This window comes from Anolis carolinensis, chromosome 4, assembly GCF_035594765.1.
Source record: "Anolis carolinensis isolate JA03-04 chromosome 4, rAnoCar3.1.pri, whole genome shotgun sequence".
Lineage (NCBI taxonomy): Eukaryota > Metazoa > Chordata > Lepidosauria > Squamata > Dactyloidae > Anolis > Anolis carolinensis.
This window is the reverse complement of record NC_085844.1, coordinates 48,519,672-48,543,170: the sequence shown is the minus strand read 5'-3', so window position 1 is coordinate 48,543,170 and position 23,499 is coordinate 48,519,672. Positions and strand designations below refer to the sequence as shown.

The 23,499-nt window shown below is 37.3% G+C and overlaps 1 protein-coding gene across 7 annotated transcripts in view; it reads right to left on the bottom strand.

Annotated features, from left to right (window-relative positions):
• st18 (ST18 C2H2C-type zinc finger transcription factor) overlaps positions 1 to 23,499 on the bottom strand; it is a 248,617-nt gene that overhangs the window by 39,301 nt on the left and 185,817 nt on the right. For 6 of the 7 annotated variants that reach the window (XM_062980374.1, XM_062980376.1, XM_062980375.1 and 3 more), the window contains 6 exons: positions 22,220 to 23,017; positions 18,554 to 18,688; positions 17,525 to 17,615; positions 16,176 to 16,280; positions 13,211 to 13,416; positions 11,119 to 11,330 (listed from right to left, as the gene is read on the bottom strand). In XM_062980374.1, coding sequence (XP_062836444.1) covers positions 11,119 to 11,330; positions 13,211 to 13,416; positions 16,176 to 16,280; positions 17,525 to 17,615; positions 18,554 to 18,688; positions 22,220 to 23,017 — 1,547 coding nt within the window. The remainder of the gene's footprint in view (positions 1 to 11,118; positions 11,331 to 13,210; positions 13,417 to 16,175; positions 16,281 to 17,524; positions 17,616 to 18,553; positions 18,689 to 22,219; positions 23,018 to 23,499) is intronic. The other variant, XM_062980373.1, reaches the window with a different exon arrangement.

Genomic DNA, 23,499 nt, shown 5'->3' with positions numbered 1-23,499 from the left:
AAAGGATATCAGTGAAGACAGAAATTTACTATAGCAAGAATTCCATAAATCCTCACTGATTCAATTATACTGATTCTGAGAGAATATTCACACCATCCACCTCTTCAATGGCTGCCAGAGATCACAAACGGACCAAATCCTAAGACCCAGCCCATGATCTGGGAAGGCTAGTGCTTTTTAATTGCCTGAAGGACAATTCATGTCTTTGGGAACAGAATCTTACTTCAGTTGTGATTATTTAAGTTCCAGATGAAAATATATCAACAATAGGGACATGTCTGGAGAAGAGTGACCAAGATGACCAAAGGTTTGGAAACCAAGCCTTGTGAGTAACCACTACTTAGGGAAATGGGTATGTATAGACAGGAAAAGAGCTAGCTGGTAGGTGGCATAATAACTATAAATATCTGAATGGATGTCATATAAAAAACAGTGCAAGATTGTTTCCTGCTGCACCAGATACTAGAACACAAATCAATAGATTCAAATTACAAAAAAAAAAAAAAAAGAGAGGTCCCACCTAAATATTTACATTAAGTATTTTAAAACATGGCCCAGAATACCTAGTGCCCAAATGATATCTGTGCTAGTCATGAGACTAGAAAAATCAGTGGTCTCAGTTTCATATGAAAAATTGAAACTATCAAGCCAATTGTCTTTACATGTGAAAAAGTCAGAAACCCTTTCACATCCTTATCTTGAATGATGAAGTCCAAATTTTCAATCCCTCAGCTTAAAGTAAGATCTGCTTTATTATATTTATGGGAAGTAAATACACTTCTAAAATGTTCATACTAAGATGCTTTGGATATATCTTTCTGCCCCCTTTTAGTAAATAATTTAATCTCCTGTGATAGTTTTAAGCCCCGAATTTGACAGTACAGCTTATCCTGGATAATAACTTAGTAACCACAACATCTTACGCCATCTGTATAATATCAAATACATTTTGTATCACCATTAATAAACCTTACTTATATCTCAGAGATATTAACTGCATCCCTGCCAGCTGAACTTTCCAGGACCTAACTGGGTTGCTATGATTACCCTTGTGTTTTTTTGGCTCCATGGCTGATATCTAAGTACAGCCATGAAACAGAGCTACAAGTAATCAAGTTTAATGGCCACTGTAAAGTAAAATGCTAAATGTTGTAGTTGCTGACATTTTTCATAATAAAAAAACTTGGGTTAAGTCTGCCTGACCAGCATTCACATAAAATGCCAGACCTCTGTGACAGATGGCTTAGGAGAAGATGCCATGTGATAGGGATGCTGTAGTTTTATCGTGCAAAACCATAAATAGTGCAGATTTTCTGTCACTGACAAAATATCAGCTACTCAGAAGGCAGGGAAAACAGCAAATAAATTCCATAAAGCAGTCAGCGTCTCCTCAAATTAAATCACAGATCCAAACATGTCAGGAAACACATCTGACAACTGGGAATCCAGCCTCATTTAGCTACCAGAATACTATTTCGTTGGAAGGCAAGTCATATTTGTTCATGTGGTTGATTTGAATATGGAGGTACGAGTTAAGACAATCTTTTGATGTGCAAAAACCAGTGATTACATACTTAAGTGTGAAAAGAAAATACCCAAATTGTGTGTTTGTACAGATGGAGTTTAAATGACCTCACAGATGTACAAAACAATCAAATACAGTAAAAGAGAAATCACCTCTTCTACTCATAGATACCTGTTTTTAACACATTTTAAAATTAAAACCAGTAAAAACCTTTTTGTTGCTGCAGTCTGCCAAACAGTAAATGGAAAACTACCACAAAATTCAATTTTTATTTTGAAAATAAATTCATACTTTTATCATTTTTCAGTTTTATGGGGTTTTTTTTACCTATATACTGTATATATATTTAAGTAGTTCTCAACTAGGTTAGAAACAATTGTTAAATGTCTAAAAGTCTTTCTTATTTTCAATCCTAGTAAGGTAAAGAAGTGTTGTCTAACTCTGGGTGAAGAGTTATGTTTTTGAGCAAAAATGTGTGATTAAGATTCTTGAGACAGGAGCCCCATGTCCTGTAGGTGATGCACATCTTCAAACATTACTACAGAAAGAAATACTGTGTTGCAACATTTTAGGGGAAAGGCATGGAAACTATCTGGGGTAGTGGGTCTCAGTTGTGAGTCCTCAGGGGTAGTTGGTCTACAAACCTGATCATTAGTCATGTAGTGGATGCTGTAGTTCAACATGTTATAGGGACCTAAAACTGAGCACCATTGATCTTATAAGGGCTAGCCTAAGCAGCGTTGCTTAAGCCTTGCCAGTTTTCTCAGGCTGGATGTACACTACCACATACTGCAGTTTCAGAATGCAGATGAACTGCATTGAACTGGATTATATGGCAGTGCAGATTCATATAATTTCGGTCTATGCAGTTCATCTTCATTCTGAAATGACATTATATGACAGATCCAGTCTGTCTCAGCAAAGAACTGTCCATGTTGTTGGTTGGAATCTATGCACGTCAACTAAGAAAACAGTATAAGTTTCCTTTCTTACAATCACTTCTATAGACTTAACACATGAATTATCCTGCTGGATAAAACCTAGGCATCAACCTTGCAGCCCATACAAGATTAGAAAAGTTGCAAATAAGTGAAGAATTTAATTCTGTGCTCCACAATTGCCTTCTAAAGAGGGAGAAGTAAAAGTCTAAAGGTCTAAAGTCTAACTAGACATCTGGGAAATACACCAACATGGTATGCAGGCTACATTGTGGTCCCTTTCTCCCTAACAATGGTTATTTTCAAGTATAATATCTATGAACATAAAGGACAATTTATCAAGCTTTCTAGCTCTTACTTTGTTCTTTATGAATGTATCCAATTCCTTTAGAGCAGGGGTAGGGAGCCCTATCCAGGTTGGCCAAATTTGGCTTCTCAGGCTGAGACCATATCCCTGATTCTGATATCAGATAGACTTCTGAGCTGGTCCCAGGAACCAATCTAATCTTCAGGAAAATTCACATTGAGCTGATAGGCATCACTACACCATGTGTCAGTAAAGTCTGTAAGTTAAATATACTGTGGAAAGAAGTATTGTGTGATTTGAGGGAGACATTTTGGGTATCCACGAAGGAAATAAAATATCAACATCCAATGGAGGGCATCTGCAAATAGAATTGTTTCCTTCTTAGGCACTGGGAAGGGTTTCTTTTCCCTTACCCTGCAGCCGTGTCCCCGGTATACCTCTGTAGGATGTACATTTCATACACAGTGAAAGTGTTTCTTTGACAGCAACCCACACCATGGATGTAACATATGAAACAACTGAGTCAATGCTATCAATGCAAATGTCAGTTCTTGTTCACTGGTTTCATAATTGTTTGAGGCATTTTTGTGACTGGTTATGCAAACTCATAATCAAATCTAAGTTACCAGTGCTGACATATTCGATCCATTGAATCCATTGCCCTCCCCAAGGATGAAGCTTTGTTGGACAAGACCTATCCTGTGCCTCTGTAGAAACTATCAAGAAGAAAGTTGCTACAGCCTGAAGCCATATTTAATTCAGCACTAGTCATTTGGATTTTTTTTTAAAAAGTGATATGGCATCTGTATCAGTGAAGCCATGAATATGCTCTAAGTTTTAAACTGACCTTTCAAGAGTTTTCCAAAGTACTGACTCCCATTTCTCTCCCTCAATAGGTTCAGAACCTCAGATAACTTCTAACAGTATGGAGTAATACCCAGAAAAGATGCACCCAAGATGGGGCCATCAGATGTTACTGAATTTTATATATTCAGTGTACACTCTCTGTAGAGCAGTGGTTCTCAACCTAGAGTCCCCAGATGTTTTTGGCCATCAACTCCCAGAAATCCTAACAGCTGGTAAACTGGCTGGAATTTCTGGGAGTTGTAGGCCAAAAACATCTGGGGACCCCAGGTTGAGAACCACTGCTGCAGAGGGACCAGAATTCATTGTAGAGATAGGACATATATTTTGCCTCAGGTTTAGTTCTAGGCAATTCTGCTTAAAAGAATCAAATAATATATAAGGGATGTAAAACATTGCACCAGAAATTGAAAAGAACTTCCCTAGTAAAAATAGAGAATACTAGGGGAGATTGATAAAATAATCTATTGAGGCAGAAGGTGGCTTCTTGTGTACTATATTTTTCTTATTATTTTTTTAAAATGAGATAGATAAAATAATAATAATAATAATAATAATAATAATAATAATAATAATAATACACTTTATTTATACTCCGCCACTATCTCCCCATGGGGTAATTCTGAACAGGTAACATCTACCAGCAGAACTGGGAGGATGGTTACTCCGTCAGATTACTGCTACATCATCCCAATATGCTTCAAAGTGGTATTTTCAAAGTAGCATTCCATGGGCAAGTGCCAGTCCTGATGCCACTACTTCCTGCTCACTGGGAAGAGAAATAAAAGAAAGAAGCATAGCCAAAGGGAACATATATGGCACCAGTCTCTGAGACAGTGCAACAAAAACGTTACTCCCTTGCATCAGATAGTTTGAGATGCATTTCTCTAGAACAGTGTTTCTCAACTCAATCCTCTACTCCTCCAAATGTATTGGACTTCAGCTCCCACAATTCCTAACAGCTGGTAAGATGGAAGCTGAAGTCCAATACAATTGGAGGAGCAAAGTTTGAGAAACATTGCTCTATAAGACTGATAAACACCATTGGGTAAATGTTGGGATAGTACAAAGGGCCGGAGAGAAGCATACAGAGGGAGAAAGCACTGTTGCACTGAAGGAAACTTTTGCAGATACAGTGCTAGTTTTAATCCATTCTCTTCACCTTTTCTTAGTTGGTCCTCAAAGCACTTTTCAGTCATGACATAAAACATAATTTAAAAAACTTTTTTAAAACACAGCAACCCTTCTGTCACTACAATTACAGCCAGTAAAATTGTTTATAAGAGCAGGCAGTTGATAAATTAAATACAATTTGGTTTCATTAAAACTTATTAAAGGATTTCATTTAAAAAAATTGGTGTTCAAGTGATAAAAAATAGGTGCCTAGGAAATATGCCTGTAGAAAGAATCCAAAAGATGTAACACAAAAAAGGTATGGCCTGGATACTAACTTATCTAAGACAAGAAATCCAAAATCATAAAACTGAGGCCTTAGTCAAAAATCTTAAGCACTGCAAACGTTGCTCAGAGAGCACGTGAAAGCCCAGTCCCGCATGGTATTCCTGGCTGATTTTTAGGTTTTTGTTGTTAAGAGAAGTCTCTGGCATTTGAGATATATTACTCATCAAGAAGCAAATTGATCCCAGTATTCTGGCCACTGAGTCCAAAAATACTGGGATAACTGGCAAGCATTTGACATTTTATAAAATTCAATTTAATTTGTTAGTATTACATATCACATAATAACATCAGGCACAATAGGTTATCTTTCTTGTAGCCTAGTTCTTTTGCACTAAACACATACATATACACACATGAATATTGGTTCCCTAAACTCAAATGTTATTTTGTTTCACTCAACAATTTCACAATGAATACTAGGAGAAGAAATGAAAGGAATGAGAGATGCCTTCCCCCTAATTATTGTATGCTGTTTATTTTTTCAGTTTGTTTTCTTTCAGCGCACAGTATGCATATGACATTTTGTTGAAGCATGTTGTAGGAACACACAAACATTAAATAGAATTCTTGGCAAAGGCAATGACGAGGATAAAGATAGAACATACTGCTTGTGTATACCTCTTTTGAGTGGCAGCAGCATAAACCATTATATAAAACAGGAAAAATCTGTGATGTGATACAATATGATTTATATTGGTTGTATACAGTGCAAGTACTTGCATTCAAGTTCTTCACTCTTAAAACCTTTTAAGCATTTGACTCCAGGGGAAAATGGGTGAGGAGAGCAAGAAGCAGCTTTGGCTATTAGTACTTCTGACTCATTAATCTCTATCTCTTCCAAATTTCTTTTAATGACTTACCTCTGCTTTTTAAAATGCATCAAAATTATTAAAAATAATAATGGAAATATTTGCTGAAAACTCATATATTTCACATGTTGTTGATTATAAATAATGTAGCATATTTGCAAATGGATTTAATTTGGATTGAATCATTCAGATTAATTTCAAGAGGCTTTTATAATGATATGTGACATATCAGCACCACACAGTGCCTCCAAGCCTTCTGTAAACGCCACTATATTTATCATGGGTTGGAGTCAAAGGGACAGTAGAATTTTAAGTCAAAGATGGTATAGCTGTATGAGGCTAGCATTAGAAATAAGCCCATTCTGCCATCAAAAATGCTGTCCTGCTAGAAACAGGGGTGTAATTCTTCACAAATTTTCTTCTGAAGAAAAAAATAAGTGATTTTTAGCAATGTTCTTCCAACTATGAGAAAGTATTTTAAAACCATATTTCCTCACAATTCTGTATTCTGCACAACATTTGCACTTGGTTGTTTTTCACAGAATACAATTTTATGCGCAAAACAGTTGTCTACTCCTATGTGGAAAAGGTTGCTTTCTGTGAAACGCCTATGCATAGAATAAGTCTCTCATTATAGATTTTTCTGTGAAGAAATTTGCTCTTTTTGTGTAAAAAATAATACTTTGCTATGGGGACATTATTTTTTACACAGTAAATGCTGTTTTATATGCAAAGTAAGCCACTCCAAACCCTGGAGGAGTGGCGGCATATAAGTTTGAATAATAAATAATTAAATAAATAAAGCAACTGTGAATAAATTTTTCAAAGAATAATCCTGAACTGTGCAGATTCTTGGCCATTTGGCAATCTTCTCACCAGTGTTTCATAGCACACGAAAAAAGAAACTAATTTTTAAAAACTCATATTCAGCTCTAAAAGGCGTGCCCCCCCAATTCAGGATTCTGAGGTCCACGTATGTCAAGCACTTCATAGGAACCTACCAAAGACTATACAGACTGTATGATTCCTTCTCTGTATTAATTCATAATTCTTTATGGCTATAAATACAGTAGACTGACAGTTATTTGGAACCCATGGGGATTGGTAGATACCAGAGAAATGTCATTTCGAGTTGCTTAAGAGTTATTATTAAAAATAAGCCTAACACATACTATACCCTATAGTATACCATACCATTAACTTTGTATTGACTTGATTTTAATATTGAATTACAGTAATTAAAAGCAATTTAAGACAAACTAAATTTAATATAACACAATTTTACTGTATTATAAAAACTGATTTTACAATATTATAAAAATTATTTTATTTTAATTTTATTTAAAGTCTTATTTTCAAAAATTTGCTGTCTGATTGAGAGTTCTGGTTCCTTGTATTCCAGTTATCTGAGAATCTATTTTATGTCAAAAATGCCAATCTTTTTGCATGTTTATGTGTATGCTTTACACTTGCCTGGGAAGCCTTCAGTAGCTATACAGTCAGATTCTACATCTGTGGATTCAGTCAATCATGGCTTGAAAATATGTTTAGGGGAAAATTCCAAATACTGTACACCAATTTTGTTGCTTTCCATATGCATACTAGAGCTATGCGATCAATTAAAAATATTTCAAAAGTCATTACAAAATTAGGAGGCACCAGTGTTTTGTTTATAAATTGCTTCTAAAGAGTGGTTAGTGAAAAATTGGTTACTATAATGAGAGTAACGAAATTTCTTTTTTTTTTGTTATAGTAATTGTGCAATTGGGGAAACTTCAGGGGTGCCTTTCTCCCTCGTTTTACAGCTATTGGAGTGAAACTTGCTACAATGGTAGAACACATTTACCACTGTTAGCCCATCATGTTTCAGATCATTTCACTTATCCATGAATATTCGGGGAATATTCAAAGTTTTTATAAACAACATTATTTTTTTAAAAACAAACTACAAAAACTATCTCCTTGAATTCTCTGTACAATGACATAAGATAACAGGGTATCATTCCTCCCAACTTTCAGAAATATTCATACATCTACTGATTTTAGGGATTTTTTTTATCGTTTTGACAAAAACATTTGAAAAGCCAAACAGCTATCTCATTAAAAGTCTCTCATATTAACCAATAGAACTTCCATTTAGGGAGTTCTTCTCAGCCCAACACAGAGGTGTACTTACTAGAAGTATCAGTCAGTCCTCCTCTTTGCAGATTCAACAATTTATTCGAACTCTGGCTGGCTGCTGTTATGAAGGGACAAATCTCTCCCTATCCTGATTTGGGCTTTCTGAGGCTGAGGAGATTTCTAGGAAGTGTAGTTTATGGCAGGTCTTTTGAATTCTTTGCCATAGCTCTCCTCACCTTCCCAAATGACATTTCCCAGAATTCTGTGCTTTCTCAGTCTCTTTCCCAGCGAATTCTGCTTTCTCCCTGCTGCTTCCCTCTCCTAATGGTGAGAGGCCATTAATTTAAAGAGAAAATGCAGTTTTTTTGGCTTGGCTTTGCGTCCTTGCACTGAAAATGAAACTAACTTCGGGAGGCTTCCAAGATTTACAAAATTAAAATGAAAAAGCATTGAGTAAATTTAGATTCTTTAGTTTTTGGCCTGCACAACTGACATTGTGCACATTGTAAGTATGAATTTAATACAACTTGCAACAACTAATGAAAAAATTGCACGCCTTTGGCGGTGCTGGAGTTACTGTAGTCTAATAGGTAGATGATGGCATTCTCCATTTCCAAATCTATAGTCCCACAGGGTCTACACTCTTAGTGGGTTCTGCAACCATTCTGTATTTTAGAAACTATTAAAGCTACTGTAACTACAAGTGTCAGCACCTTGACTAATTCCTTTGAAGTGTTGACTAAAACTCAGTGCAATACCATTTCTATTGCAGTCACTTCTACCAAAACATTTTTTTCTCAAGCAGCACTGAAAGAAATTGAACCTCCACAAATTCATTTTTCATTCATAGGAAATGTTCCCAATACCTCTTTGGATTTTTTAAATTTTTTATTTGTTTTATTATATTTTATGTAGCCTTTATCCCAAATGAAACTCATAGTGTCTTAAAATGTAGTATAAAACAAAAATAGCTAAAACAATATGAAATCCAAACATTTTTTTAAAAAGGAGTAAGCCATCTAATTGCAACACTATTTTTCCAAACAATGGCAGAAAGCTACACAAAATCAGAAAGCAAAGTTAAGGCAATTTCAGGTTTATATTTGATTTTATTTCAGAGTAATGCTTTCTGAAAAAAAGATATTCAGACTCAAAACAAATCTTTTAAAAAGATATAAACTAAAGAAATAAAATGAATAAAAGGGAAACAGTAAGAAAAAAGAGAAACATCACCACATCAAGTAAAAACAAAAAATGTAACTGTGTTGGATTCAGCTTATATTTTGAATATTGTAGCATAATTTGTTTTAGTTTAGGTACATGTATCTAGAGAATATAGTATCATATATTTTCCTGTTTAAATCACCCATTTTAGAAAATGGATGATTATCCAAACCAAATAAAAAGAATATGTGTGATTTTGGCGACTCCATTGCTTTCAGTTTTGCTTGCCCCCTCTCTGGCCAGAAGCTAATTCTAATTCTTCTGTCAGATACTCTCTACCACTGGTTGTCATTGTGCCCTACTGGAAGTCTGGCAAAAGTGATAACTGGCAGAAGATGAGATTACAAAGGGCATTTTTATTTTTATTTTTAAAAATCTGGATGCCACCCACCCACCACTATACATCTCAAATGCTACAATGAGGCGTTATGATTGCCTTTCCTTCTTTGGCAAATTCAAAACAGGTGTACAGTGGAGAGAGAAAAAATCTTATGTACGGTCCCTTTATTACCTTTCTTTGGCAAGAAAGGTCTGTTTCTAAGGTCAGCCAAAGGTAGGGAAAGCAATTTAATAGAGCTTCTGGCATCAGCCTCCTTTTCAACACAAGAGCGTGAAAGAGATGCCTTTGCCATAACCCAGCACTCAATGATGGTTCTGGCCAGTAAGAGAAATAAAACCGTGGACCTAGAGAAAATCGGCAACAAATCCCGAGTCCTAAAAAAGGTTTTGTCTGGCTTGCAGGTCGATGAATGTAACACTGTCCTCTCTGCTGGCTTCAAGAAGCAAGCCCATCAGAATAAAAGCCTCTCAATAGAAATAGAAAAGCAGAAAATTCTATCTCATGATATCTCAACTAATTGAATAAATATGGATTGGTTGCCATGGATAATGATATAAAACAGAAGTTCCAAGGAAAGAGTTTCTCTCTGGCCAGAATGAATGTTGCCTATGGGGCTACCACTGTGTTTGCAAAACAGACATATGTCACAGAGAGCATATTCAAGTACAAAGGCAATGTTTTGTGTATCGTTCTAGAGCATGTTTCACAGACCATCCATTCATGACTCTGCACCCATCCATCCTTTCTACCAGACTGATTCAATGTGTTTGGATGAAGGTCTGTTGGCACCACAGTTCCCATTCTAACAATGCTGCTAGAGCAACAAATGACATGCGGTTGTAGTCCTAAGGCTTAGAACCACAAAGGGTCAAATCTACTGATTTCCAAGGCAATATGCTCATGGGTATTTTATGCCCAATGTAGTAAAATTTTATAACACAGTGATACTTTTTTTCTGCTGCTTAACAATCACTGACAAAGGGACATAGTTGAAATGAAATACAAAATTGTAAACAATCAGACATGCAAGTAATCTCTTCTCAGCCTCAGTTTCTGGGTTAAAATAGCTTTACTCATGCCTGAATAGTTTTAAGGCATTGAGCTAAATTAGTAATACTAACCAAAAATATCAAAATTTGGATATGTGACATGGTCTGCTCTATTTTGGTTCATTCTACAATAGCCCTTTTCACCATGCAAGGACAAAACTCTGATACAATGTGTTTGCAATGTGTCCACCAAAAACGAGTCCCTTTCTTTCATTCTAATTCTTTTTTGAAACCCTTTACAGAAACAGCCTACAAGAGCAGCCTACACCTTTGACATTTCATTCCCCTCCCCAAACAATCCCTCTGTCTCTCTTCCAAAGAGCATCCAGAAAGGAGCTGCTCTTTTTAAAATCTCTTCCTTCCTTCTGCTATTTGTGAAGGGGAGAAAAAGAGAAATCGAATGAAGTCACTAACATGAAAGACAGTTTATTCGTGCAGTTCAGTAGCTAGCACACCCTCCAGGTTCTTGGACTGGCCTACCTTGGCAGACAGACTCTGTGGTTTGTTGGAGAGGATCTCTGCTGTTTCCCTGCAGTGGGTGGAAAGGTTCAGGATTGCAGCAGCTGCTGCTATGTGGGTGTCTTCACTACATTGACCGTAGCCGTAAGAGTTGGCATGGCAAGGGCTCTGTGTGTGGGCGCTAGCACTAGGCAGCCGATTAGAAAATTTCCCTGGATTTGAAAAATGCTTTGCTGTTGAAGAGAGATTTGATTAGAAATAGATTACATGCAACTGTTAGCCCATTAAATATGCTACTTTAAAAATATATTATCATTTCAATTCCCAAAACAGGTAAAAAATAATATAAAGAGTATCTGCACTTGATTAGAAAGTCAACATTGCTGTTCAGAGCTTCAGAAAGCAATACATTTAAAACTTTAGATGTTTTTCCTGTTGATACTGTTGTCAGAAAACCAAATATGCCATACAAATGTTCAGGGCCCCTTAGTTCAAGTAGAAGAGGAAAGGGTGAATTATGTATCTCCTTATTCCTTACATTAGAGATTCTTTACTTCCATCACTTTCAGTGATGCGTAAATCAAGAACAAGTCAGGGTTGGCTTAATAATACAGGGTGTTTGAAAAAGAATTTCCTAGTTTTAAGTATAAACACATTAAAACTAGGGAGTTCTTTTTCAAACACCCTGTTAGTTTAAGCATAAAAAGAATTACGAATTATATTAGCACAAACACGATGGTCCATTTAACACTGACTTTTTAATATATAAAACAGAAACAAAATTGGTGTACCTGAGCTACCACAATGCTGGGTTATAGCCAAGCTTCACATTTATAGCAATGTTTATTGTTTTGGCTAATTCATTTTGAATTTTGCTAAATAACATATTTTCCCTTGCATAGATAAATATGAAGTATAATATTAACAAGGAAGATAGAACATTCCATTCAATGTCAAGGTATTTTAAGATAAGAATATAGAGTTAAGTTGCTATTCAGCTTATTGGATATCTTCAGTTATTGCAACACTAGTCAGAATTCTTTGGATAGGAATGTGTTGATCAATAATGCTAATAAATCCTTTCTGTGATATTTTTACCATAATGTCTGGAACTGGTAGAAACTGGTACTCTGGACCACCTCTCCCTGGACAACCCAGAGAAATAACCAATGATTTATTTCACTGATGTAGTAATGATATTTTCATGAAACCTTGGGTACCTCGAGAAATATCAGTATTGTTCAGGATCTTCTTTATTTTATAGTAATTTATAAAATTTATCAGGGATAGCTTTGTAAATTCTAGTGAATTTCAGATATGGTTTTAAATTTGGAAAGAGGAAAGCCTATAACACTGATCCACAATGTGTCCAATTTTTTGTGAAGCAAAAGTCCTTTACCTAAGACTTAAGTCATTTTAAACAGAATCGGGAGATGATTGGTTCCAAATATTTTTAATTCATTATTTTAACAACAAATTTAAACTTTGATATTTTAATACTTAAATACGTTGACATCTGCTTATTGAAGTGTCCAGTTATTTTAATTCATTATCTTTGCGGGTACTAGGATGGTTGGCCATTTTGAGTAATTTATAAATTATTTTTTTATTTAACAAGTTAGGGATTAGCATTAATTGCATTAACAATTAATGCAACAAATTGATTATATAAATTCTACTTAACACTTAAATATTAATCACATTCATTTTCTTTGAAAACAAAATTTTAATGTTTCCAAGCTATGGTTGTAGACATATTATTTAATGAGACTGAGAGAAAATGCACAGTTAAACTAGATTCCATTTCCAAGTAAGCTCTACTCAAGGATACCTACTTGAATTCTAGTTGTGCTTATGTTTGTATATATGTATATGGGCAGCCACATTCCAAATCTGTGCACTCAACTTTGTTTTTCTGCAGGCACTTCAACAAATACACTGCTTTCCATGACTCTATTGACTAGACATTTTTTATAATAACTACTGCATATTTTTTTAAATATTAGAGTCAAGCTATATGGTTTAAACTATGCTATTGACAAGGACAAGTGATTTGTATCTGTCTCTTACTTACAAAACAAGGACAAGTGATTTGTATCTGTCTCTTACTTACAATCAAGGAATTGTGTAGGTTTTTGTCCTTGCATAGAGGGCATCATTGTGCATTTGCCAAAGACTTGGGCATCAAAACTAGCATAGTCGAATGGTATCTTCCCACATTTCTCTTGCTCTCTTGTAAAGGTGGCTCTGGAGAAAGGGATTGGCTGGGCAGATCGACAGCTATACTGAGATAACTCAAGTTGTTTCACCAAGTTTGTCCTGTAGAGAAAGAAGAAAACAGCATAAATTGGTTTTATTCTCTTGCAAGGGAGTTCCTAATAAGGTAGCCTATGAACCCAGACTAGCCTAGTGCTAGTAGAGGGCTAAATTAAGGGCCTCTTCACATAGGGCATTTTTGCCCCATTTTGCCGCTTTGTTTTGCATCAAGGACAGGGTCTGTCATGCGTGGCAGGCCCCTCCCACATTCCTCCCAAAGTTGGAGGGGCAGCTTCGAAAGGCAAGTCTTCCATCACTATAGGGAGAAAAGTGTTTTTTGGGTAGCTCCGCATTCCCCTCCCCTTTTCCCCATATGATGGGGAAAGGGCAGCGGGGCAATGCACCCTGTCCCAGCCCCACCATGTGAAGAGTGCTAGCGTAAAGGCACAGCCTGAAAGGGCAGTGTGAAGAGGTCGTAGGACTGACCCAGAACATTCCAAATCAAATGTTTCATATTTTCCTGTTATATTTCTATAAAATTCCTTTCTCTAGTATAAAGACAGTGAAGCCCTGAGCAGACAATACATCATGTAGAATGAATTCATGCAGCCAGAGCAGGTTGTTTTCTGGTCTTGTCTCCAATCCCTTGCATGTTTATCTAATGTCCTGTATAAAGTCATGTGCATTTTCAGAGAAATTCTATAGAAATTACCTAAACTTACATGTATCAAGGACAGCCTAAAACATGTCTTTGCTATTATGATTTTAATACAAAAACTTGAGGTATCAACCCTGTACTGGAACCTGAAAGTGGGGCAGCAAAAGGAAAACATCATTAAAGTCATGTCTTGTATCTACTGTATTTAAATCTTTGTATGGTGTATTTTAATATATGTATTTTATAAAAATATTTTTCAATGTATGCATTTTACATAATGTTTTTGATGAGGTGTTTTTAACTATGTTGTGCCCTGCCTCGAGCCATGAAGAGAGGAGAGTAAAAAGTACAATGTATTGACACAACGACATAGTCTGGCACAGCAAACAAGACAGATATGCTGGATTTCGTATTTGTTAGCCAATTTATTATTATTATTATTTGAAACGCAAGATGAGTCCACAGCAAACACTCTGCTGGCTGTTGTACTGGATCACACGCCGGACACTTCCCAAGTGTCTAGGGCTGTGTGATGTATTGGCGAATAATGTGTGCAGATCCCAGTAAGGTGGCCCTCTGCAGCTGGCAGATGGTAATTTTGTCAGCGCCAATTGTGTTCAAATGCAGGCCAAGGTCTTTAGGCACTACACCCAGTATGCCGATCACCACTGGGGCCACCTTGCTTGGCTTGTGCCACAGTCTTTGCAATTCGATCTTTAAATCCTCATATCATGTCAGCTTTTCTAGTTGTTTCTCCTCAATCCTGCTGTCCCCTGGGATTGCAACATCGACATTATTATTATTATTTTTATTATTATTGACAGAATGGTATCTACCAATTGTTTGTCCATGGAACATTGTACTGTATTTTCTTTTAGAAAATGAGCCAATAATATCAGCATTTTCTGTAGTATTTGAAATGGAAATAGCCATGGAATACCTAGGTTTGTTGTATCAAACCTAGTGTCACCTGTAGCAATATACCTTTAACTAGCTTTGTGGTTAAAATACTACTGAAGAAGTGCTACTAAGAAAATGTACTTTAAAATAACAGCAATGTGCTCTAAGTGCAACATTTTCTGAAAAAGCCAATCTTGACAAAGTACCTATGGAAGCCATTCTATTTAGGATTGTTGCCTATATCCCAGGCCCGTCTTGTGAGTACAAGGGAGAGGGCCTTCTCCTCTGTGGCCCTTCGACTATGGAATTCACTACCCACTGAGATCAGGCAAGCTCCCACTCTGTTAGCTTTTAGGAAAGACTTGAAAACATGGTTCTTCCGCTGTGCTTTCGGTGAGTAATTTCTGTTATATATTTCTGTATTGCTCCCCCCTCAACATCTACCCTCTAGATTGCCCCACTTTCATGTGTCCCTGTCCACAGTGGAGTACTCCTCTGTTCCTCTCACTCCGAGTTTTATCCTTGTGTCCATGCGGCCTGCCCTGTTTTACTGGTTTTTTTTTTTTGATGTAATGTCTATTATCATCTATTGTATTGCTTTTAATTGTGCTATGGTATGCTGTTTCATATTTTATTATATTGTATTGCTCTGGGCGTGGCCCCATGTTAGCCGCCCTGAGTCCCCATTGGGGAGATGGTGGCGGGGTATAAATAAAGTTTATTATTATTATTATTATTATTATTATTATTATTATTATTATTATTGTTTCATATTTGGAAATTTGTTTGTATATGTGATACTCAACATGAACTTTCAACCATTCGGGTACACTTGTAATAGGATATTCACCAGAACATTCATATTGTGTTTTCTGTATGGCTTGACTGTATGGCAAATTGCTGGTTCTCACCTCATCTGCAATACTAATGTCATGCAAATGTGCATTTTGCAGTCTTAGAACATGAATCACAAAGGCATTTTTCATTCAGTCTATGTAGGAAAAGAAGCCTCACTCCTATATTGACTTGCAGCAAAACCAAAAAGGTTAGTTGTGCATGAATTATGCCTGCAGTCTTTTCACTTATAGAGAGGCACTTGTGTCTTTCGCACAATATTATGGCGTTGATGATCTTAGATTTTGTACATTTCTGCCTGCACTATAGAATTAGAAGGATGACATTTCAAGGTATTGCAGGCTACAATGTTAGTTACAAATATGTTTTGCCCACATGCCTGAGGTATGAAATGATGGGTGAGTCTTACCTGTGGACCTGATCGTGGCACTGCCCCATGTTGGGTGATTCTTGTGGATTTTTTTCCTGAGACATTGCCATTTTTTCAGCTGCCGCAATGGGGCAACCGGAAAGACTGTTTGAAAGAGATTTGTCACATATGAGTATTTCTTAATAGCCTATCTTTCTTCTCCCCAAAGGAGGGAACATTTTAAATTTGCATTTTGGCATTCTACGCAACATTATTTAGCATATTGCTATTGGTTTTTGTCTTTATCCTCTGAAACACCAGGTATATCTCTTTCTGTACAGGCATCTATGTCCTGCTGGAGTTCCCTCTTTTCCACATAATGAAGATCCCTGGCTGATTCAGGCTGCCCTTGTTCTTCCATTCATATCTCACCCACAGGTTCTCTGAACTTTTTGTCTGCCCATTTCCATCATCCCAGTCTTGCCCATAAATTTTCACTACCTCCATACATCACCAAGCATCACTCGATCTTTTAGTGGTAATGCTGGCCTTGTAACAAAATTTTGTTATAGATAACTCATCCCCACATCTGTTTTTCAATGGGGAAATTAACCCAAGCTAATCTTATCCCTATATTTTGGTGTACTTGATCAAGTCATGGTGAATCATAGCCTGAGCATATGTTGGAGAAGTCAGAAGCTTGAATCAGCACACTAAGTACACCAAAAACATCTGATCAGATTGCTTTCACCACATAAAATTGGCTTTTTCTGTATTTATGAATAAGATCCCTTGTCATTCACTTTATTTGTTGCTAATTCCTTGTTGCATATATTTAAAATCAAGGGCACAAATATAACTTCTCGTAGAATTGGGATGCAGAAGTATTTACATTATGTATCGATTTGCATGATGGATTATTAAAATGTATGTATTTCAGCACAATTTACTGGCACAGGTCGTGTAGCTGTCTATACCCATACCAATGGCTAAAACTATTTTTTTCTTTTAAAATGTATTTATTGAATTTTAAGAGAAAATAGTCCTGTAAGGACAGAACAAGCAACAATTCATTGGTCAGAGTATTACAGAAAATGATTGAGTCATTCAACCTATACTTCAGCATTTTGATGTTTCTGTGATTTTAATGAGAGAAGGAAGTAGTTGTTTAATTGCTTCCTGCTAAAGATGATGGGACCTGAGAGTACTTCATTTTAGCTGGACTATGTCTTATATTTGTCTACACTTGAATGGACTATTCCACTCATTTGGCTATAAGAGAGTTTTTCCTGTGGGAATTAGATGGTTATGTTATCCTTTTGCACAGAATGAGTGATAAATGCCAATGAAAATGTTCTAGTCTTGGAAAGAATAGTGTATTGTCACTGGTAAAAAAAAAAACCAGTTACCTTCTGTGAGTGTTACGATTACTGTTGACATGTCCTCTTCCTGTGCATCCAGGAGTTGGGCACTTTAGAACATTTTCATGCATAGCCAGGACTAAATAAAAAGAGAACAACATACTGAATACCCATCAACTTCACTGTACATTCTGAACTTTGAGGCTGTCAATATTTATGACAGGGATGAGAAGTGTGCAACTCAGTAGAAGTTGTTGGAGTGAAATCCAATCCTCACCAGTGACAATGCTCTGTCTAGGGCTACTGGGAGTTATAGTCCAACAACATTTAATGACCCCCTCCATTTCCACCTCTGCAAAGGAAAATGAGGGTGGCTAAGAGTGGTATGCAGCCTTTCAAAAGCTGTTGAATTACAACATGATACCTCCCAATTGACTCTGCTGGCTAGAGTTGATATAAGCTGCATTCTAGCAATAGTTGCAGGTTGCCCATCTTTGTTTTACAGCAACTGCATTGAAGTCAACTTCCCTCCTTTTTCAGAATTTATCAGTTCCAGATCATATGTTCTGAAGTGGCTGCAGAGGGTTTTAGCTCTGCAAAATTCAGCATTTATTCTAGATTAAATTAGCAGTATTTTGTTAAATTCAAAGAATATGATATGGATGACATCTAGAAATGAAAATTGATTTTGTATAAGTCCTATTCAACATGAAGATCTTAGGGTTCCACAGTTCAGGCTTTGTACTCTTCCAAAGCCTCAATACTACAGTTTTGCCCCAATGCAATGGTTCCAGCTACTCATGCCAAGCAGAGATAGCATGGAACAATTGCTGGCCTTTATGATAGGTGGGTGATAAAGCACAGGTTGCATCTGGATGATCTGCTGTTTTGAGCCAGGGTTGTCCAGATGACCTAGGTGGAGAAGCTGGAGAATAATTTGATACCTGAAGTATAAAGAGATTTAGCAAATATTAATGAATTTATTTTCCATCACTGATCCTTACTGCTTCATCAATAAGGTTGTTTTCATTTTGAAAAGCAAAAATACAGTTTATTGTATGAAGAAATGATACTTGCTTTCAAGGGGAACTCTGACTTTATGTGGACACCCAGAAAGACTGCGGTGATGGGGATACAATCCAGTCACATGCCCTGTGCCATCACATCCTGGAATAGGACATTTGGTTTCTCTCTTTTCAGGTCTGGGTAAGTCTGCAGAAAACAGAAACAAATGTCTTATCTATACAATATCATTTGTCTGGATTATTTCGTTGAAATATAAGCAGCATCCCAGTCAGGTGATGAGATACTTTGGCTCTTGTAACTATTAGGCACTTGCTTCTGAAGCAACATCCCACCTTTATCACAATTGTGCTTGTCTTGTAAAGGGCAATTTGCAAGCTGGCTTTTTGGGGGTTTTGTCACAACTTTGAGGGATGGTGGGCATGTGTCCTAAATTCATTGATTTCCAGTGTCTTTTAGCATTGGTAACATATGAGGGGGTCATTTGTGGGAATTGGAGGGTGAAGGTTGGTTTTGCCTGGCTGGGGGAGAGCTGATACCTTCCCAACACCCCTTAGTGGTGGGCAGAGCTATGCCTCAGCTACATAGTTCATTTCGTGTCATTCCAAGACTCCAGCAATGGGCTAGGGTACTGGGCTCACTGATCAACCAGTGATGCCAAGATCTGAGACACATACACTTAAAGCACATTCACACTGACTGTTTAATGCAGTTTCAAACTGGTATTTAAGAAAGTGGTTTTCTGTTCAAGGGATGGCCCGTGAGGTCTCTTCCAGCTCTACAATTCTATGATTCTATGAATAGGAAATCTTTGAACAAATTTCAGGCCCGGATGGTGATTATTACACAAACCGTAGAGTACTGGTACACATTAAGGATTTGCTTTTTTGGGAAATTGTTGTATGGTTGCTGCAGTTTGAAACTAGCTTTGAATTGCTTTAAATAGTCAGAGTAGAGGTAGTGCTATGCAGAGTAGAGGTGGTGCTATTACAGCTATGACTATTGACCAATAAAGTTATGGCCTTCTTTGTTCATGCAAGTGTTGTTCATCAAGTTGAGCAAAAATGCTCCTGAACATACAGCTTTCTTGCAGCAGGAAGACAATAGCTAAAATTAGTAATTGCTTCATTCAAGAACAAATTTGCAAAGATTGGTATCCCTTAGATCAGTGATTCTCAACCTGTGGGTCTCCAGGTGTTTTGGCCTACAACTCCCAGAAATCCCAGCCCGTTTACCAGATGTTAGGATTTCTGAGAGTTGAAGGCCAAAATATTTGGGGACCCACAGGTTTAGAACCACTGCCTTAGAGTTTGTTATACTCAGCAACTATGAACCTGTAGAGAATTTGTCCTGAGTAAGGCCAGAAGAAGCTGTTTTTATCCTTGATGTAGACTTGCATAAATTTGAACTCATAGAGCTATTGATGCTTGCATTCATTTATATAATATTATGGATACATTTGATATGATAAAACACAAGCACTACAAATACGTCTGACAGCATTTGTTCATTCATTCAATTTTTATTCTTAAAATACCTTCCATTTACCAAAGTGTTCAATATTTAAAACACATTTGGTGCATTTAGGCTTTATTGTTAAGGATTATTATAATAGTTGAGAATTCTAAGGCATAAGAGCACTTTGAAATTCATAATGCCTCTGAATGACTCAACTATAACTGAGACCTGATAATTTCATAGGAAATGACATTGCTCTTGGTGAAAAAAAATTGAATGTAACAATGGCTGTTTTAGTTTTTTCTTATTACATGGCTGGATAATCTTTTTTCACAGTTTCACAGTTTTGAGTTTGTTTTATAAAATTGTATTGATGTTTTCAAATAATGTGTATCATAAAGATATAGAAGACCGCAGGCCACATTGACCAGTTATCCTGAGGCCAATATGGAGTTGTGAATGCTGGATTAGCCCCAGGACAGGTTAGACCACTACCCTCCTAACCGCAGAAGAGGCAGGAGTGAGTCCTGACTATCCAATGGCAAAAATCTCATTCTGACAGTAATGGACAGCCACTTTTACTATCCCCTTTCATTCTCCTTTTTGCAGTGGCCAGTGACCATGATATAGGTCAAGTCAGTCACTCATCTGACCTGACAGCTGTGGCACGGCTGGATCACCAGAACAACATAGGAGGTAGGAGGGAGTAAGCATTCCTTTCTTTGCCTCCTCTCTTCCCTAATTGCCTCATTATTGCAACCAGCATCATTCCAGATGACGAGCAACCAGCATGTTTTACTCACTGGAAGCAGCAACAGGGAAAACAGGAGGATACAGTGAGTGTCACTCTGTGTTCCCAAGTCTGACCCCAGGGAACACAGGATGCCATGTAAACAGCTGGATCTGTCTCAGAACTGTTTCAAATGTTTACATGGCCTCAAATAAGTGGTTTGCTTCAGATTCTGGGGGAGAATGTAGAGCAGCTTTGGCCTACCCTAACCCAAATGAGCTCTGTGAATCAATTAGTTGTCATAGAGCTGATTCTCAAGTCCCTCATACTAAGTGGTCAGCATAGATGGACCCTACTTCTTCATGGTTGTAGTGATTCAAACAACATCCCACAACTTTAAAATTCATGCACCCCAGACCAATGTCATTGGAAACAAATCAAACAAACAAAATACTTTTTCCCACTCTTTTTGTCTCCTGAATTACAGTGGAAGAAGTTAGGGTTCATCTACAACTGTAGAATCCATGCAGTTTGGCAGAACTTTAACTGTTGTGGTGGTAGCTTTACAAGGTCTTCAGTCTTGTCTACCAAAGAGTACTGGTGCCTCACCAAACTACAAATCCCAGGATTTTATAGCACTGAGCTATGACAGTTTAAGGACCTCTTTGCATGGGGCATTTTACCCCATTTTGCTGCTTTGTTTCATGACAAGAACAGAGCCAGCCATGCACCATGACACAACACATGGCAGGCCCTGCCCACATTCCTCCCAAAGTGGAAAGGAAATGCCAAAAGGCACTTCCTCCACCACTACGGTTAGGAAAGTGTATTTTGAGTACCTCCAATTGAGCTACCTGCACTTTCTTTCCATCTTTTCCGTATACTGGGGGTAAAGGTGATGGCTTAACACGCATTGCCACCCTATTTCGCATCTGATGGGGTCAGGGTGCCTTTTTTCATGTCAGGAGCAACTTGAGAAACTGCAATGCAACCTGTCCTGTCCCCACAGTATGATGGGGGAGGGCGTGCGGGGCGCCATGAGCTGCTGGCAAAAAAGGAAGGCCCAAAAGGGCAGTGTGAAGAGGTCATAAATGTTATCAAACTGCATTAATTCTACACTGTAGATGCACTCTAGGTGTATGAACTAAATTTCAGAACAAGGCCAGAATAAGCAAACTGTGTGGCTTCACGAGTTGTTAAACCAATGGGCTGAAATCTTGCATGCAGAGACGCATAGAGGTAAGTGAGTTTAAAGTAGTGTAGCCTTGTGCAGGTCTTGAGCAGTGGTTCCTAATTTGCTCAGAAGAACAGGTCCTTCTGTAAATCAGGATAATGCATTCATGAAGAAGAATTTATTCAGTCATGGGCAGGATGCAATGCAAAAGGGATCCCTGCAATCCTTGATATGATTGAGGTATCCAGTGAAAAAAACCAAATTGGTAAATTGCAGGTTAAAATACAAAGAACTGTCTCAATAAGCTTTATCACCTGTCTAATGTGCATGCCATCAGTAAAAAGGGAAGTTAACTTACGTTTGTTGTTATAGATTGCTCTGCCACCAAGATCAATCACTTTGGCTTGTCTTCTTTCACCAGCAAGGTGCTCCAGTAGAAACCTGTCCAGCTCTTTGTAGGTGCTATGAAAGACATGACCCTGCTCTGCCTGCAGAGCGATTGCGCGTTCCAGCAAGCTCAAGTTCTGTTTGGTTTTGTCCAGATCAAAAGACATTTCGGTATTTTCTGAGAGACACTCATCCTCTTCACTGTCTGGCAACGGATTCTGAAGTCTGTCACTAAAAGACTCCATGAGTGACTCCTGTGATTCTTGCAGGCCTGCTTCTGAGTCACAAGCAATTTCTGAATTGTTAAAATCTAGTGCTTCAGTTTTGACTCCGTGAACTTTTAAGACATCTTGCTCATTATGTCTAACAATGTATTTTTTATTTACAGGAAGTTTTAAGTTTGTCTCTTCTGAGAAATTTGAGGAAGTCTCCCATTCATTGTCCAGTATTTCTGAATTACTTTCATTATCCTCAGAAGAACAATATGGTGGATCAGAAACATTAATTCTGTCTTTTTTTACTGAAGAACTAATCACGTAACATTCATTAACATTCTTATTCTCTGTTTTTAAGGGCTGGTTACAACTGTCACTTAGTTTTTCATTTTCTGTGGAATTTGATGCATCTTTTGCTGTTTTTTCAACAGTACTTAAAGATTTGGTCATTACGTTCTGGTAACCAATCTTTTGATGATCATTTTCTTGCACATCCAAATGAGTGATAATTTCAGCTTGTGTGATAATTTCTGCTTGTGTTATAGTGTTGTCTTCTAAATAGAGAAGAGAGGTAAGCACAAAATTTAAATTAATCACTTCCATTTTGGCCGCAGTCTACAAATCACTTATTTATAAATTAGTCCTATCCCCATCAGTAGTATTATTCCAATGTTAAGTGCTCAGAGACCACAGATTTTCCCTAGAGTTATGGTTCTCAACCTGGGGTCCGCAGATGTTTTGGCATACAACCCCCAGAAATCCCAGTCAGTTTACCAGCTGTTAGGTTTTCTGGGAGTTGAAGGCCAAAAACATCTAGGGGGGGGGGAGCAGATTGAGAACCACTGCTCTATACCAAGGTTGATTTTATAAATACCGGTGAGCAGAGCTCCTTCCCACTGTTCACTTCAAACATTAGAATTTATTACAGTCAATTCAGATGACCAAACTGTTGTCTTGTGAATATTTTAAGAGGATCCATGCAACAATTATGTGATTCTTGCAGCAGGTTCTCATCTCGCATGTAAGCCCAGGGCAA